The sequence below is a fragment of the Schistocerca nitens genome, chromosome 10 (assembly GCF_023898315.1).
Source record: "Schistocerca nitens isolate TAMUIC-IGC-003100 chromosome 10, iqSchNite1.1, whole genome shotgun sequence".
NCBI classification, from domain to species: domain Eukaryota; kingdom Metazoa; phylum Arthropoda; class Insecta; order Orthoptera; family Acrididae; genus Schistocerca; species Schistocerca nitens.
The window spans coordinates 21515840-21533227 of record NC_064623.1 but is presented as its reverse complement, the minus strand read 5'-3'; the positions used below and the strand labels follow the sequence as shown (position 1 = coordinate 21533227).

At 39.5% G+C, this 17388-nt stretch overlaps 1 protein-coding gene across 1 annotated transcript in view; it reads right to left on the bottom strand.

Moving 5' to 3' along the window:
* The window catches only part of LOC126210616 (Golgi resident protein GCP60-like), a 68486-nt gene extending 58893 nt beyond the window's left edge, over positions 1–9593 (bottom strand). The window contains exon 1 of the mRNA XM_049939909.1: positions 9054–9593. Within this exon, the coding sequence (XP_049795866.1) occupies positions 9054–9237 (184 nt within the window). The 5' untranslated portion in view covers positions 9238–9593. The remainder of the gene's footprint in view (positions 1–9053) is intronic.
* Between the last annotated feature and the right edge of the window lie 7795 nt (positions 9594–17388).

Sequence of the window (17388 nt, the reverse complement as noted above, 5' to 3'; positions counted from 1 at the left end):
AAGGGGCACGAAAAGGCACAGAATTGACAACACTGAAGAAGTCAAACTGGGGGTGGGGGGCAAGGAGCTGTCCGCCATTTCTACAGATGACTACAAAAAATGTTTCAAACAGTGCAAGCACGGGTGGGAAAAAGGTATTAGTTGTAATGGAGCATACGTCAAAAGGGACAAGGTTGTTTCGTAGACAATTTGAAGCTATACAGCTTTTAAAAACCAATTCCAGTTTTTTTTTAGTACCCCCTCATATTTCGGGCTGTGCACAGAAAAGTCTACCACCAGTGACACATTCATTGGATTCCCCAATTAGCAACCAAATTATCAGCTTCCAAAATAACCAAGTCCTACACTTAAGATCAGTCTGACACAACAATCTGATATATGAGGGACATTTCATTAATAATGCACAGGTTGGTATTCCTGTGGATTGGAAGCTTAAGGAAGAAGCACATGTTTTTGACTATTTTGCTGTGTATTCTTAACATAAAATTGGCATGACATAGAAATGGACCCTTCAGGGGTGTTGGGTATTGTGACTGTTGAAGGTCAGAGGTTGTACATCAAGATCAAAACTTTACACGGCAAAACCCGACAGCAATCCATAGCATGTTAAGTGAAGTTTGTGGTGAGTTCAGAATGGACCATAGTGCAGTTTCACATTGTGTTAATCATTTTTGTGATGGTACTATGGCAATGCACGATAATCCAAGACACGGAACAGATGAACGACGTGTGAAATTTGTGGAAAAAATTCTCTTGAAGAAGACTGTAATGCAACTTCTGAGGAACTCTCTCAAGTCATGGGAATTCCCCCAGCATCAGTATTCCATTTTCTGACAAACAATTTGAAAAAGAGAAACATTTCTGCAACAAGGGCCCCACACTGTTTAACTGCTGAGGAACAGCACAAAAACACCTGAACGCTGCACCCTTGCTCAAACAACGATTCAACCGTGAAGCTCAAGGATTCTTGTGTCGAATTGTCACTCTTGGTGAAATGTAGATAACTGACTTTGAACTGAAGTTGAAATCAAGGTCCAATGTGGAGAACTTCAGATTCTCCACATTCAAAAAAATTTCGACCCACACAATCAAAGCTCAAGCAAATGATGATTTTTGCTTACGATTACCAAGGAATCATCGTAACGGATAAAGTCCCACGTGGAACAAGTGACACAGCAGTGTATTATCATAACTTCAAACAAACTCTGCGTAGAAAAATGCTCAAAATCCGATCTCAGCTGTTGGAGGCTGTGCCACTCATTGTCCATAGCAATGCTCATCCACATATCAGCAATGTTGTAGCCCAAAAACTGAGCAAATAATACAGATGGCAAGTGTTGCCACATCCTCCTTGCGGTCCAGACAAGAGTCCACCAGGCTTCAACTTGTTGCCGAAGTTGAAAAAAACCTAAGCGTGGACATCTTCGTCTTTGTCTGGAAGAGCTATCTGCCACCATTATCCAAGACATTTGACAGATGAACAGAAGTGGTGTCTTGGATGGAATAACAGAGCTTCCAAGATGTTGGGATCAGTCATAGAGAAGCAGGGACACTACTGAAAGGCTGTAAAGAGATATTGGGAAAAAGGGAAAAAATAAACACTATACTCTGTCAGCTCTGACACAGATAGACGCCTATCCTAGTTCACAGAGCAGGCAAGCCTCCAACCCCACATTCTGAAATGAGACATGGTCATCAGACACCTTGTCAAATACTGATGGCACTATCCTTCGAGCATTTTCACTAGATGCTCATGATTGTAGAACCTGAACAGCTAACCAGCATCACCAGTTCTGAGATGCTCGCTCCCAGGTGCCAGGCAATGACAATCTGCACTTTGTCCAAGTTGCTCATGTCAGTGGATTTACCCACTTGCAGCCCTTATTGCTAGAACGATCCTCATTCATCTCTGCTCCATTTACATGCTTTCCTTCCCGGATCACATGTCCACAGTGCCACCAGGCAGCATTCTGCCTCGCAGTGGGCAGCAGGGGAGACAATGCTGGGCTACTTGTCCATTACTACTGTTATATTTATCAAAAGAACAGGGCTGCTGTGTTAATAAATGCTGAATAATAGCAAAGATGACACACCACACATCGGGGAGACTGATAAAAACAGGAGGTTATTGCAAGTTGGTCATGTGAGACAAAAACGAACTGCCAACTTCCTGAACAACTCTTGTCGAAGAACAGAAGATCTCTGTAGAGTCTTCTATCAGGGGCTTGAGGAGATACCTTCTCAGTCATAACACATTTTGACACAGCCATTGGACACTGTGAAGTATTATGAGCTACTGAAAATTACTAAATAGTTGAAACTAGTAGAGCCAATATAGCTACATTTGACGTCATGTTCCTTGGTTTTTGGGAGGAATCCAATACACTTCTGCACTGCCTTACAGAGAACAAACTTCAAGTTAGTGAATAATGGATAATATATGAGATTGGATAGAGCTTTCCTTGAAGTTACAACACAACACAACACAACACAACACAACACAACACAACATTCTCAGTGGATGAAAATTGATAAACGAAAAGGTAATTTTGGGGGTAACATAAAGGAGTGTTATAGATGTACTAATATTTACAACTTATATTGCTGATCAAGTGGATAATGTTGGAAGCTCCATGATGCTGTTGTCTACAGGAAGGTTGCAAAGACTGTAGTGAACTGCAAGAGGACCTGCAGAGGATCGAAAGCTTGGTGCAGGGACTGGCAGTTTACCCTAAAGGTAAATAACGTAAGATTGAGAGTAAATAGGTGGAGACATCCATTACTGCTCAATTACACCATTGGTGAGAAATCACTGGATACCATAACAACTGTAAAATACCTCTCAGATTAGCTGTCCACAGCGACCTAAAGTGGATTGACCAATAAAACAAATAGCAGGTAATGTACACTCATGTTCATAAATTAAGGATAATTGCAGAATGTGGTGCCACACAACGTGGCACTACACAAAACTGGCACTAATAGCATAGACCCCGTAGGGAACACACACAATACAGATCTGTAAGTCCATGGTACTGGTGATAAGTTCAGAAAACTATCCCGAAACACATGTGTTACAAATAGCCACTGTTTCCTGTGCATGTACCCCGACATCAATATGGGATATGATCACCACGCACACAGGCCGCACAATGGGTTGGCATACTCTGTATCAGGTGGTTGAGCAGCTCCTGGGGTATAACCTCCCACTCTTGCACCAGTGCCTGTCGGAGCTCCTGAAGAGTCGTAGGAGGTTGAAGACGTGCAGCGACACGTCGACTGAGAGCATCCTGGACATGCTCGGTAGGGTTTAGGTCTGGAGAACAGGCAGGCCATTTCATTCGCCTGATATCTTCCATTTCAAGGTACTCATCCATGATGGCAGCTCAGTGGGGCAATGTGTTATCATCCATCAGGAGGAAGGTGGGACCCACTGCACCCCTGAAAAGGCGGACATACTGGTGCAAAATGACGTCCCAATACACGTGGCCTGTTACAGTTCCTCTGTCAAAGACATGCAGGGGTGTACATGCACCAATCATAATCCCACACCACTCATCAAACCACAACCTCCACACAGGTCTCTTTCAAGGACATCTGATCTGGTTCCTGGTTCACGCCAGATGAAAATCTGGCGAGAATCACTGTTCGGACTATACCTGACTCGTCCGTGAACATAACCTGGGACCACTGTTCCAATGACCATGTACTGTGTTCTTGACACCAGGCTTCACGAGCTCTCCTGTGGCCAGAGGTCAGTGGAATGCACTTTGGAGGTCTCCAGGTGAATAAACAATGTGCGTTCAGTCGTCTGTATACTGTGTGTCTGGAGACAACTGTTCCACTGGCCACAGTAAGGTCCCGAACAAGGCTACCTGCAGTACTTCGTTACCGCCTGCGGACACTGCTAGTCAGGTATCAGTCTTCTTGTGGTGTTATAAACTGTGGACGTCCCGTACTGTAGCGCCTGGACACGTTTCCTGTCTGATGGAATCGTTGCCATAATTGTGAGATCACACTTTGTGGCACACGGAGGACCCGTGCTACGACCAGCTTCCAGTCGCCCTAGTATTCTACCCCTCATAACATCATCAATGTGTGTTCTTTGAGCCATTTCCAACACACAGTCACCATTAGCACGTCTAAAAAAGTCTGCACACTTACTCGCTGCACCGCACTCTGACATGCACCAACACACATCTGGATATGTGGACTGCTGTGAGTGCCACCGTGCGATGACCACAAGTCAAATGCGCCACATGGTCATAGCCTGAGGTGATTTAAAACCTCAAACTGCCCACCAGAGTGTTGTTTCACCATGTGTCAGCATTATCCTTAATTTATGAGCATTAGTGTATATAGCAAACTGAGGCTCATAGTAAAATTCATAAACAAAAGAAGTGGTTTACAAAATGCTTTTTCGAGATATTCTTGAATAATGTTCATCAGCCTGGGATGCCTAGCAAGCAGTATTAAAAGATTTAACTAAGAGAAGGTCTCACGAAGTGTGGAGTGTTTCTTCACAGGATAAGCAGTATTAAAAGATTTAACTAAGAGAAGGTCCAATGAAGCATGGAACGCTTGTTCACAGGACTGTAGAGCAAGTGTGGGAGTGTTGGAGATACATTCAACAAACTCCAGTGGCAGACAGTACAAGGAAGGCTCTGTGCATCACGGAGGTTACTGCTGACATTCTCAGATCCTCTATGTACAAGGGGAGTCGAGGAACATCATATTTCCTAACACACATCTTGCGAAATGATCACTTTGAGAAAATAAGCTATCATATTTCCCATCCACCCTTCATGAACAAAACAGGAATGGCTGGAAAAGTTAATGGTAATGATGCTGTGACTGAAGAGACGTCTGTGGCAGTGCCAGGGGCAGCAGCCAGGGCGCAAGAAGTTCCCAATCCACACAGACTGGTGCATATGCACGAAAGTGAGTGAGACGAGGGCATGCCCTCATACCCTGGGGTGGAATGATCACATAGGCTCAGTCATGGGTAAAGCAGGTGGGAGACTTTGTTTACTGGTGGAACACTGGGGAAGTGCAAACAGTCTACAAAGAAGACTGCTTACAAATCACTCGTACAATCAGTTCTAGAATATTGCTCAAGTGCGTGGGATTCACAGGTACCAGACGTACCATCTGCCACACACCATAAGGTGGCTTGCAGAGTATAGAAGTAGATAAAACAAAATTTGAGTTAGCATCAACTGATATTATTAACAGTCAAATTTAATGAGCTCTTGGGCACCCTCCACCAAGTAAGCAAACATGAACAAATTAGTTTTATGCTAGAAGTAGATGTATCAAAACATTTTAGCAACTCTACTGCACACTTGCAGTTCAAGTTAACCCAAAAACCTTCAAAATATGTAGCCTGCTCAATTTATTATACATTGCTGGTTCAGTAAATTAACTGGGATGGAGCACTCTTGACAGTACACAAGTGGATAAACTGTCTACCCTCCCCTCTCCCCTACCCCAAAAAGAACCTGCCCCAAATATTAATGCTAGCCAATTTGTGCTATACCATTTAGCATGCTCTACAAAAATGTTCACTATTTTCTCTGCTGATGCCTTTGCACTTGGCATTAATTACTGGTGCACCCAGCAAAAAGGACTAACTCTGCCTACTAGTGTAAATAAAAGAATAAGCAGAAGCTTTGATACTACCTTGCTACTTCATATCCACATTGTTGCCTTTCAACCTAACCTAAGACATTCACTACCAAACTGTCACCTTTCATCCTAATCTATACCTCAGACTACACTACAGATTAATCTGTCAATCTACATTATACAAAATAACACACAAACACAAAAAAGGTAATTGTCAATGTTTGGTTCTCTTCCTCTTTGTGCATGTCCAACATCACATGCCACAGCATCATTATCTCACAGGATACACTGACCTCCAGTACCAGTAGGTTTAAATGACCCAAATGAAATGGCATAGCATTAACACACAGCAAGAATAGTAGTGGCCTAAGACTTAGTATTGTGGAATACTCATTATAATTTATCTGTGTGTGGTTGATGCAATGACACCCTGGTTTGGTTACTAGTTAAGTAACAGGACACAGAAACCGACACTAACCCTGACTGAAGTGCTATTCAGTGAACCAGGCTCTTCCGCCACTTGCTGTTGTTGGCAATTTGTTTTCGTCAGTCGTAGCCAATCGGTTCACATATCTGAGAATAGCTGAGTTTAATTACTTCTTTCCAAAGAATAAGAAAATTTGTTTCTGATATGCAGAAAGGGAAGAAAACTGGATTTGCTAACTGAATCAACTGTAGTGTAGCCCGAGGCCTAGGTTACATTGGAGTGTGGCAATTTGGTTGCAATTTTGCAAAGCCTACACATGCGAAAGTAAAAGAAATTAGATATGCTGACATAGTAACGTGTGGCACAGCCCGGGGCCTAGATTAGGTTCAAATGTGACAATTTTGTTATGAGTGAATGTGAATGGAAGAAAATTTAATGTGCTGACCAACTAACAAGTAGCAAAGCCCAAGGCCTTTGTTACAATGGAATGTGACAATTTGGTTACAAGTTGACGTAGCCAACAAAACTCAACATGAAAATACAAGTGCCGTGATAGATTGATGTGTAATATAGCCAGAAACACATGTTCGTTATCACAATACGCTCCTTTTATGTCTTATTTCCGATTTCACAGAAAATTTCGACAATGTTGTTAATACTCAGCTAATTTTATTTACGAAACACAGCAAATTATGAACAAGCACTCTGATTGGCTACCAACAACCAACTCGAGATTTGTTTAGTTAACTTCCCACAATTCATCGTGTCGACAACTACAAACAGCAGCATGTAGTGGGAAAGCTGTGGTACACCGTAAATGCACTTTTACCCTACATTTTCTACATTATTTTTATTAATTATAAATCAGACCACATATATGCTGAGTAATGTCCAACATAAAATTGTAGCACCTAAAATAATATGTTGATTGCAACGGCAACATTTTATCATTTAAAAATAATTTTAAAGAATTACTGCAATTATTCACAAAATACAAAGAAGCAACCAGTTACAAACAGTACCACGTTTGCAGCGATCTCATCAAAGTTTATCAGCTTGATAGTCTCTCAGGCTTGCAAACAGGTTGATTGACCATTGTTAAAAGATTTTTTGATGGCATAAAATGCCATCATCAGGTTACCCCTGCTCATTGACATCCTGGACCTGTGGGTCATATATATAGTCTCCCCATCAACTGAACCCATGTATGGACCACACTATGTGATGCCACAGTGGTGGTGGTAGCTCGCGCTCACGATTCGAGTGCGGTCCTCAGTCTGCGCTCCACCTTTGGCGTGCGCAGTGTTCCGCTTTCACTGTGTTTGGAGAATTTTCAGTGCTGGAGCCCACACGTGACTAAATTGAAATACATTGTTGTTGTTGATTAGGTTCCCATGTAGCCAGATTTCAATAGCTTGCTTGTATACACAGTCTCAATAGTGGGATGTGTTGTGCACACTTTTTGTACCTTTTCGTTTCATTTTGTGGTTGGTTTCAATGCAATGTTCACCAGTTTCTGATTAGTGGGTTGCTTTAGGTCAGTGTTACCTTCCATGGTCGAAAATTAATTCTACAACGATCAATCAATCCAGCTGCATGCCTGAGAGACCTTCAAGCACCATATTCGGTGGGAATTGATGAGTACTTTAAAATTAAAGTCACACTAGATGTGGAACTACAAATACATGGAGTAGCATTTGACTCCAGGTGCTAGGAATTTTAAAACTATTTTTCAACTCTGATTACAATTGTGTCCATGAAAAATTCCAAGTCCTCCACTTCAAACCTTGCAAACGAGTTATTCTAAATCATAGTTACCAATATCATGTATCAACTATCCATCGTTTCTCATGAGCCTACACAATGAGGGAGTTCAGTGGCAGTGTTCAGAGTAGTGTTGGATATAATGTTGCATCATTCCCTTACAGAATCATGGTCGAGATCTGTTTGACTATCCCCAACAATACCATGCAACAAAATAATCCTAACTGTTGGGCAACTGATGGCGATTGTGGTACTACTGTAAAGGCACATGACAACTGGTATGTTCTTACTGGCAAATGAAAGTAATACACAGCTGTTTTCTGTAGATGAAAATAAAAGTTTTTTTCTTACATGCTCAATGGTGTTCCTAACTGCTACAAATTCAACAGAAGTTCTGAAAAATAGTATGAAAACACACACTGAAAGTGTTACTACATACAGTATTGTTTAATCATAAAGTGTGAATTGATCAGAAACTACACACTAGCAGCCCAAAGACTTCAAACTTTAACCTGTTTAGAACTGGAAAGTCAAAAACTTGAAAAAAGGTAAGGAAAACCAATGGCTTTTGCTTCTACCCATCTGCTTTGACTAATGACATCAGAGATTAACTACGACTGCAAATGTATTTCAAAATGCAATATGATTAAGGCAGCAATTATTCACTGTACTTGCAAATATTACACCTGATGTTTTACAGCATACATGGAGAAATTTAAATATAATCTACATATGATTGGAATGGGAAGAAAGCCTAACATGTGGTAGCAGGGTCAGTACCCCTCTGCCATGCACTTTAGTTGTTTGCAGAGTATTCATGTAGATGTAAATGTTGGTTTCTAAATGGAGTTATTTTTGTTATGTTATTAATGTGGCCTTTATCATATCATAGAAATTTATTGAAAGAAAGAATACAAATATGAAAAGATGTCATTCCTATTTTTCCTGGTGTCAAGGGATAAAACCAAGTACACATCAAAGGAAACTTTATTCAAATCTAGAATGCATTAGGCCTATAGAATGTGACAAACTATAAATATAATACTGTTTGGGACTGGAACACCTGCTTTCAGAAAAACCAATAACAATCACTAGACTTACTGGTAGAAATACTTAAACATCAGCACCTTGTTCACAGGACAGATGGTACTTCCAATGTCAAGTTCTAAACTATTTTCCTTCAGCAATGCAAATGCTATACTATATTTTCTTTTTTAAAAGATGACATTCTTACCTTTATAAAACCTAAGGGCAAGCCGATATAGATCTTTCAATTGGAATCCCCATTTCTCCAAGGCTTCCTCATCCTCCTTACTTAGCTCTCCATCAATGTGTGAACGTGTTATGCTTTCCTCCGATCCTATACTTAGCCGGTCTAGCTGGCTGTCAAGATGACTGCTTTCGCCATTCGTCGCCATTGCATCTATAAGCCCCTTGGACTTATAGGTACCGAATTATGTTGTAAGAGTCTGTTTATTACTATGAGCATAACAGTTTTTGGTTGCACAAATCGACGCCCCAGTTTTTCTCTCTTGGAATTCGTATTGTTATTTCGCAGTAGCACACTAGATGCCTTTCTCAGTACCAGTTACATCTAATTCCTTCAACACATCTTCAAGCACCTCGTTACCTCCTATTAGTTTTCATCCTCTTAAAGAATGTGCAAGTTCAGCTTAATAAACACTGTTCATTTTCCTCTCTTGCCAACGCACAATACTCCAACTCCACCGTACATCACGACGACCCGCCAGCGATGTTCTTTCGCTGTTCAGTCTGTCGACAAACAGTAGCTACGCAGACGTCAACATTTTACACATTACTTGGTGTACATTTATGTTAATTAGCGAGCAGTAGTAGTATCAGCAAAATTACAATACTCGTATATGCGGAAATGACAATGGGTTTTTTGCATTCCGACTGTGCAACCACAAATTGTTGAATCTTTGTATTTGGATATGATCAGCTACAAACGTCCGTCTTTCGGCACAGATTCCTTTTTCTGACTGTTTTAGTTGTCACAAAATCTAATTTAAAGTACACAAATACTTCTAGCCAGCCTCGTGGCCAAATCAAGCGGCTATGTATCATTCGCGTAGTTTTTTTTTCCCCCAATTACTTTGAACATTGTTTGGAAATTCTTCGCGTTCAGAAACGTCATCCCTGCACTCCACGTTCTTCTATGTCGAAGTTGAGTTTTAAGCAGCTGAGTTTAAGAAAGAAAGAAAACAAAGAAAGCCACTGATGAGAGCAGATTATTAGCCAGATTTTAGACGGATTATTTTTAAAATGAGGGAGCAATCGGTCGTCCCTTCTTTAAAGCTAAATCTAGATTTCGGCTAGTTCCGAGCCATGATACTGGATAAGATACAGCCGAAATCTAGATTAGCTCTAATAAAGCCTGAAAGAAAAGGAGACTGATTGCAGAGCTCTGTCATTTTTAAAGTCATATCACTGTCGTTGAGTACACTCCACATTCCTAACGTAAGGAAACTTCACGGATTATTTTCATCAGCTGTTAACACTGGGCAGAAAAGTAAACAACACTACTAGGTAAAACGGGAGTTGCATTTCCGGCAATCGGTGAAAATAACTATACCAGGATTCATAATTATTATTTGGAAAAGAGCTAAAACATTGTTTTTAATTTTTATACTTCGATTTACGATAGGATATGATCACAAAACATATTACAGACAGTATTTCCGGATTATTGTCATACGTTGCAAAATACAATTAAATAGTATTCACGTGTAGAGGGTCACCAAATTCAATTCAATTTATTAGCGTCCTTGTAGCACATCATCAAAATGACATAGAACTTGTCAATAAACATTACAATTTAAAATACATGTACATGAAAATTTATAATTGAATTTACTTGTCACATAGACATTACAATTTTAATAGAACTATAAAACATTAACATAAAAATATACAAGTAGGATAACAACATACAAAAAAAAAGCTAGTGATTCTCACATCAAAGAGTATTTCCATTCTTACATTAACACTCTTTCACACTTTCACAGAAACAGCAAGTATTTAAATGTGAGCAATTACACATATTTATTATGTCAGGGAAATATTAATTGCGCTTTTATTGTCAATGATTCATAAACTCTTCAATACTGTAAAAACTATTGCTCAGTAACATATTTCTTAATTCTCTTTTAAATATGTGCAGTTTTGGTATTATTTTTAGTTCTTTGGTGAGAGCACTGTAGAGGATTTTCGGTTGGTATAGTACACTTTTGTGATACATAGCTGTTTTATGAATTTCTCTGTGTAAATTATTTCTGCTTCCTAATCTAGAAAATTCCTCGTGCTCTTGTAAGAAACATATGCTTTCATATATGTATAAAGATGGTTGTGTCATGATTTTTAATTCTTTGAAAGCATGCCTACAAGAGTCTCTATATCCTACACCTTTTATTATTCTGACTGCCTTCTTTTGTAGTCTAAATGAATGTTTTGTTAGACTGTACACCGTATCTTAATAAACTGTGCATGAATGAGAAATAAACACATAACACTGTTTTAATATTACATGAGCTTTTAAGCATTCTAAGTATATAAAATTTTTGACTTAATTTTTTGTTCAATGATATTACATGCTTTTCCCATCTTAAGTGTTCATCAAACCATACTCCCAACAATTTAGTGTATGATGCTTGTTCAGTCTTACACTTACCCAGTTCTACTGTAAGGTTAGTTTTTATTTTATTTGTAATATGTCTTAAGTTGATCCACGTTGTTTTTTTGGCATTCACAGTGAGTCTGTTTTCATTAAACCATCTGTGTGCTTCGTCTGTTGCTAATGTGACTTTTTCCTCTAAGTCAGCTTCACTATTTGCTTTAACAAACAAACTTGCATCGTCAGCAAACAGTACTGCCTCTTCTTCAGATAGTTGACTTGGTAGGTCACTGATAAATATTAAAAACAGTAATGGCCCTAACACAGATCCCTGGGGTACTCCGTACAAAACTCTCTCGAATCTTGATGAATATGTCCTATCTGCATGGCTTATCTCCACCTTCTGATACCTGTCCAACAGATATGATTCAAACCATTTGTGGGCAACTCCACGTATCCCATAGGTGTATAACTTCCTAAGCAGTAACTTATGGTCGATGACATCAAAGGCCTTTGATAAGTCTAAAAACAATCCACAATTTAATTCCTTTCTATTTATGGAATTTAGAACAAGTTGCAAAAAGATTGAAGATGGCTGTTTCAGTTGATTTACTTTTACGGAAACCATTTTGCGCATTAACCAATATTCTGTTCTCAATAAGAAATTAGTGTAGTCTATGATACATTATCCTTTCTATTATTTTTGAGAAACCTGACAACATTGATAAAGGCCTAAAGTTACTAACTTCATATTTACCACCGTTCTTGTAAAGTGGCTTTATAGTTGACATTTTAAGTTTTGATGGAAAAACCCCTGTCTTAAAAGATTCCTTTATAATTTCAGTGAGATGTGAGGCTAGGTTTCTTGCACTTTGCTTAATGATTTTGTCAGGAATCCCATCACACCCACATGACATTTTATTTTTTAACTTATTTATAGCATTTAGTACCTCTGATTCAGTTACTGGATAAAGTAACATTGTCATGTCATTCATGGGGATTTTTACCTTGCTATTGGAATTGCATTTAGTTTTAATTAATTTTATGGCTATATTTGTGAAATGTTTGTTAAATATGTTGGCAATCTGAAGTGGGTCCTTAACAGTTTTACCCCCACTTTTAATGACAAAGCTGCTATCTTTTCTTTTGTGTCTACCTATATTTTTATTTATTATCTCCCAAGTTGACTTCATTTTGTTGTTACCTTTCTCAGTATATGAATCATTATCAAGCTTCATATTGCTAATTTACTTTTATACATCTTACAGAGTTTGCTATTAATCAAGGAAGATTTAAAATTTGTAAAGTCCTACATGATACTCTTAGACTATAGTCCTCCATAACTATATTTTATAATTTACACAACTGAAGTCCTTGTATGGCAAGCTGATTTTCAATTGCTTCAGGCAAAACTTTAGTTCTGTAATTTAAAAAGAAAAGTAATTTCCAGTGTACGCTATCCTCTCTGCTAAGAGAACCACATTCATAGTTCCTGTAAATGTTTCTATTTTGGCCAGAAAAGGTGATGTGTCATATCAAATTCTGCTGACCTGAACTGTGTTCCATCAGCTGGCAAAAAACGATTTTCTCTAGTTCCTGCTAGAGTACACCTATTTTCTTCTTCTGACACTTCTGTTTGTACAATTTCTCCTTTGCTGATGAAAGCAAATTTAATGCCATTAATGAACTTAGTGCAGAATTGAAACAGATCTGTAGGCATAATAATCTACCTATTAATCGGCTGTCACAAGCTTGTTCTTTCTATTAACTGCTAGACCAAATTAAATATCCTTGAGATGCAAACTTTGATATTTAGCTATGTAATGATGGCAGAACTGACTCCAAGCTTTTGTTTCTACTTCATTATTGATTCCCTGCTTTTGGCCTTGTCCCCCATTAGTATGAGTCCATTGCCATGTGGTATGAAACAGCTAGCAACTGCAGAAGCTATGCTTTTGGTCTAGGACACTTTTCATAGTGATTCTTTAAATTCCTGATTTCAGACTGCCATGCTTAGAAGCTAAAGTGATTATCTCAAATTACTAGACATATAAAAAATGAGAACACTATGATTATTAAATTCTTTATGTTCTCTCAGATCTCCTGGATCTACATGGGGCCCTATGTGCCCGCATTACAAAACCAAATCTTAGTTTTTTTATATGGTTTGGAAGACGGTGCTTTAGAATAATTTGCAGAAAATTATTTTTACACAAGAGAGGGCTGAAAGTGCCCATTTTTGGCATTTTCACAACATTAATCAATTTTTGGCCCCAATTTGTAAACTACTGGAAATTTGTAAGAGAACTCAAATTTATATTCTATGACCTTGTGTTGGTAAGTTATTACATGCACAGTTTCAGATTTATCCCACAATTACTTCAAGAGATACAAAAAGCTCAATTTCACATTCTTTTTCAAGTAGCTATTTCTTTGGCCACATTCATTTCAAATTATCTAAATTCATATCATTCATGATAACTTTTTGTATTATTCCTTGTAAGAGAGCGCACAAAAGTTGTACAAAATGGAACAGCTCTGTTTCTTTCAAAAAATATTGCAGAGTCCAACAAATAACTATTATCTCTGTAAGTATTACACTGGTGAAAGTAAAAATGTGGCAATATTCACTGGGAACATGTATGAGTGCTCACACAAAATTTCATTAATATCTGTGATAGTCACTTAGGAACTTTTTACAAAATTAGACCACTTGGCATGGAATGACCATTTTATGGGATAAAATTATTCCAGAAAAAGCAAAATTAGTGATGTTTAATAGCTACTTCATACCAATACTGATCTATGGTATCAAAGCATGTACCTTTGCAAATACAGTCATCAAGACTCCAGGCATCAGAAACAAAATTCCTTAGATTCACCATCTTGAAGTCCAAGACGGAGAAGTTAAGGAATGAGGAAGGAAGCCGGAATTAAGACAAGACATCCCTTTTACGTGATATAGCGATGTACTAAGGTTGAAGCCAACAAGAGCAGCCCAAATAAATTTGGAAAGATAGGTGACTGGAAAACATCCTGCAAGAACACGCCAAACCCATGGAATGAATACCATCGAGACGATCTTACTGCCATATGAAGGACAACGGATTACGTTTTCCGTGACGGGTTATATATGGACAGAAGGACGTGGAAGAGGCTCAATGACAGTGCCCAGGAAACTAGACTTACACAATGATAATGATGGCACTGACTGGTTGGCTCTCAAACGGCAATCATGACTGGAGACCAGAGGGCTCTACTGGAATGTGATCAGCATGCAGAGTGATCATGTTGATCCCGTGCTCCAAGGTACAGGACACCTCGGACCTCTGGCGGAACTACTGAGAGCATAGTTCTGCGAGGTTTTGCAATAATTACATGCTCTACCAAACTGTCCAGACACATTACATATACAGACTAAGACTGTGTGAAAATTGTTTGTTACTTACGTGGCTGGGTGCATCATCTGTATTAAAATAAGCTTTCAAGATTTTTTTTTCTTTGTAACATTATTTACTCTTTCAAGTTACTTTTCAGAAGGAGAATTATATCCTAAAAACATGCTGGATTAATAGTGAAGTAAGTTTAAGAGGCAGCTGTCTACATTTACATTAGCAATAATTTCATTCTACTACATAGTTAACAAGTCTCAATGTTCAAACTTCCTGCCAGACTAAAACTGTGCTATCCTGCTCATATATGGTCAAAATTTGACCAAATTTCATATAATCAAAATGTCCTATATACAAATACCCAACAGCAATGTTGTGCATCACTGTTAGGTGCAGAAAGAAAATTTCAAACATTTAGTTATCAACCAAAAGATCACTTTCTGAAGTAGAAAACACACACACACACACACACACACACACACACACACACACACACACACACACACACGACCGCTATCCCATAGGTCCTTCCACTGCCATCAAACGTGGTCATAGGCACCTTGAACCCCATCAATGGCAGGGCTGTCTGTGAAAGTAGTCATGTGATTTACAAACTAAACTCCGACCACTGTACTGCTTTCTACATGGGCATGATGACTAGCAAGCTGTCTGTCCACACGAATGGTCACAGGCAAATTGTGGTCAAGAGACAGCTGGAACACCCAGTTACAGAACATACTGCCCAACACAACATACTTCACTTCAATCACTGGTTCACAGCGCGCATCATCTAGATTCTTCCTACCGACACCAGATTTTCTTAAATGCACAGGTGTGAACTCTCCCTGCTATACATCCTACGTTCCTGTAATCCCTCTTGCCTCAATCTTTGCTAGTCCCTGTTCTTCATCCATCTATCCCCTTCCCTGCTCCCACCGCAACAAAACACAGCTTTCTATTCTACGAACACATCCATTAGTCCTTTTCTCCTCCTCCACTCGCTTCCCCAACCTCCTGCTCCTGGCTGCACCCTGAAGCACCACCCTGACCCACATGCTCCCCAGAAGTGGCATTACACCTTCCCCCAACCCCGGCTTGGCCCATGCTTACTCCACACCCGCACCACTGGGCTGTGCGTGTGTGTGTTTGCTAATCCGGATGAAGGCCTTTTGGCCAAGGCTAAAATGTATAGCAGTCTCTTTGCAGTGATTGTCTGTTACTCAATGCCTCCTATATATGGTGAGTACCAATCTATCATCATTGACCAACACCTCCAACCAGTTGTTCGTAATCTAGCCTCCCACGCCAAAGATACCGACGACTTTTTTGCTGACTCTCTACAACCTCCACCCCTGTATCTCCACTCGTCACAGCTGACGCCACCAGTCTATACACCGACATCCCTCTTGCTCACGGTCTTACCGCTATTGACCACTACCTTTCCCAACTTCCTTTAGAATCCAAATCCACTACCCCATTCCTCATACACATTACCAACTTCATCCTAACCCACAACTACTTCTCCTTTGAAGCAAATGTATACAAACAAATCTGCAGCACAGCCATGGGCACCTGAATGGCACCTTCCTATGCCAACCACTTCATGAGGAGACTTCCCTAGCCTCCCAAAACACCACACCCCTAGTCCGGTTCACCCCCTCCCCACCCCACAGCCTCCCTGTGCTGCATATGTTGGCAGTCTAGTCCTGCACACTCCACAAAACAGAGCTCATCTCAAAAATACACTGCTGTCCCTTTTCTTCCCCTTCCCTGCCCCCTCCAGATTGCTCCTTCCATTCCACGACAGTTGCATTCTGGCCCAATCTGCTGGAGATGGCGGGTGCGTGCGTGTGCGTGAATGCATGTACATCTGTTTCCCTGTTTTTCTGGCGAAGGCTGTGGCCAGAAGATAATGTGTGTGTCTTAATCATCCCTGTCTGCAACTTAATGAGTCACCTTTACAGTAAGTAGCAAGCTATCTTTTCCTTACTTTGTTAATCTATCCTTTTCATAATATTAGTGTTCTAGCTTGTGTGCACAGTGTCACAATGAGCCCATGGCCGGATAAAAAAATAAATGGATTCTTACTGCATGTAAAAATATGACTTTTAAGCTAGTTTAACAGCGGATGGTTGCTCTTTCTACTTTCTGTGGGAATTCACATGCATTTCATGTAGTTACCTTTTCTTACAACATATTTGTCTTGGTTTCATTAATGCTACATTGGTGCCATGTTCTCCAGTTTTCCACTAGGAATTGTGTACTAAAAGATGGTTGGAAATTTATTTAAAAATACATTACATTTAGGACTGAAGTCTAACCCATTAAAACTGGGCAATTCAGATTTTTAGAACTTTTACTAAGCTCAGAGTCCATAATGTGAATGTGGACCAGTGTATCTAGAGTTTCTTCTTCATTACATCAAACAGAAAGAGCTAAATCCATCACTTCTATTATGAAAGACCCATATTAGGTATCTACGAATGTTACAGTATAATGGTGCACCATCATATTTAAATCCACATTTTTGGGGATTAAACATT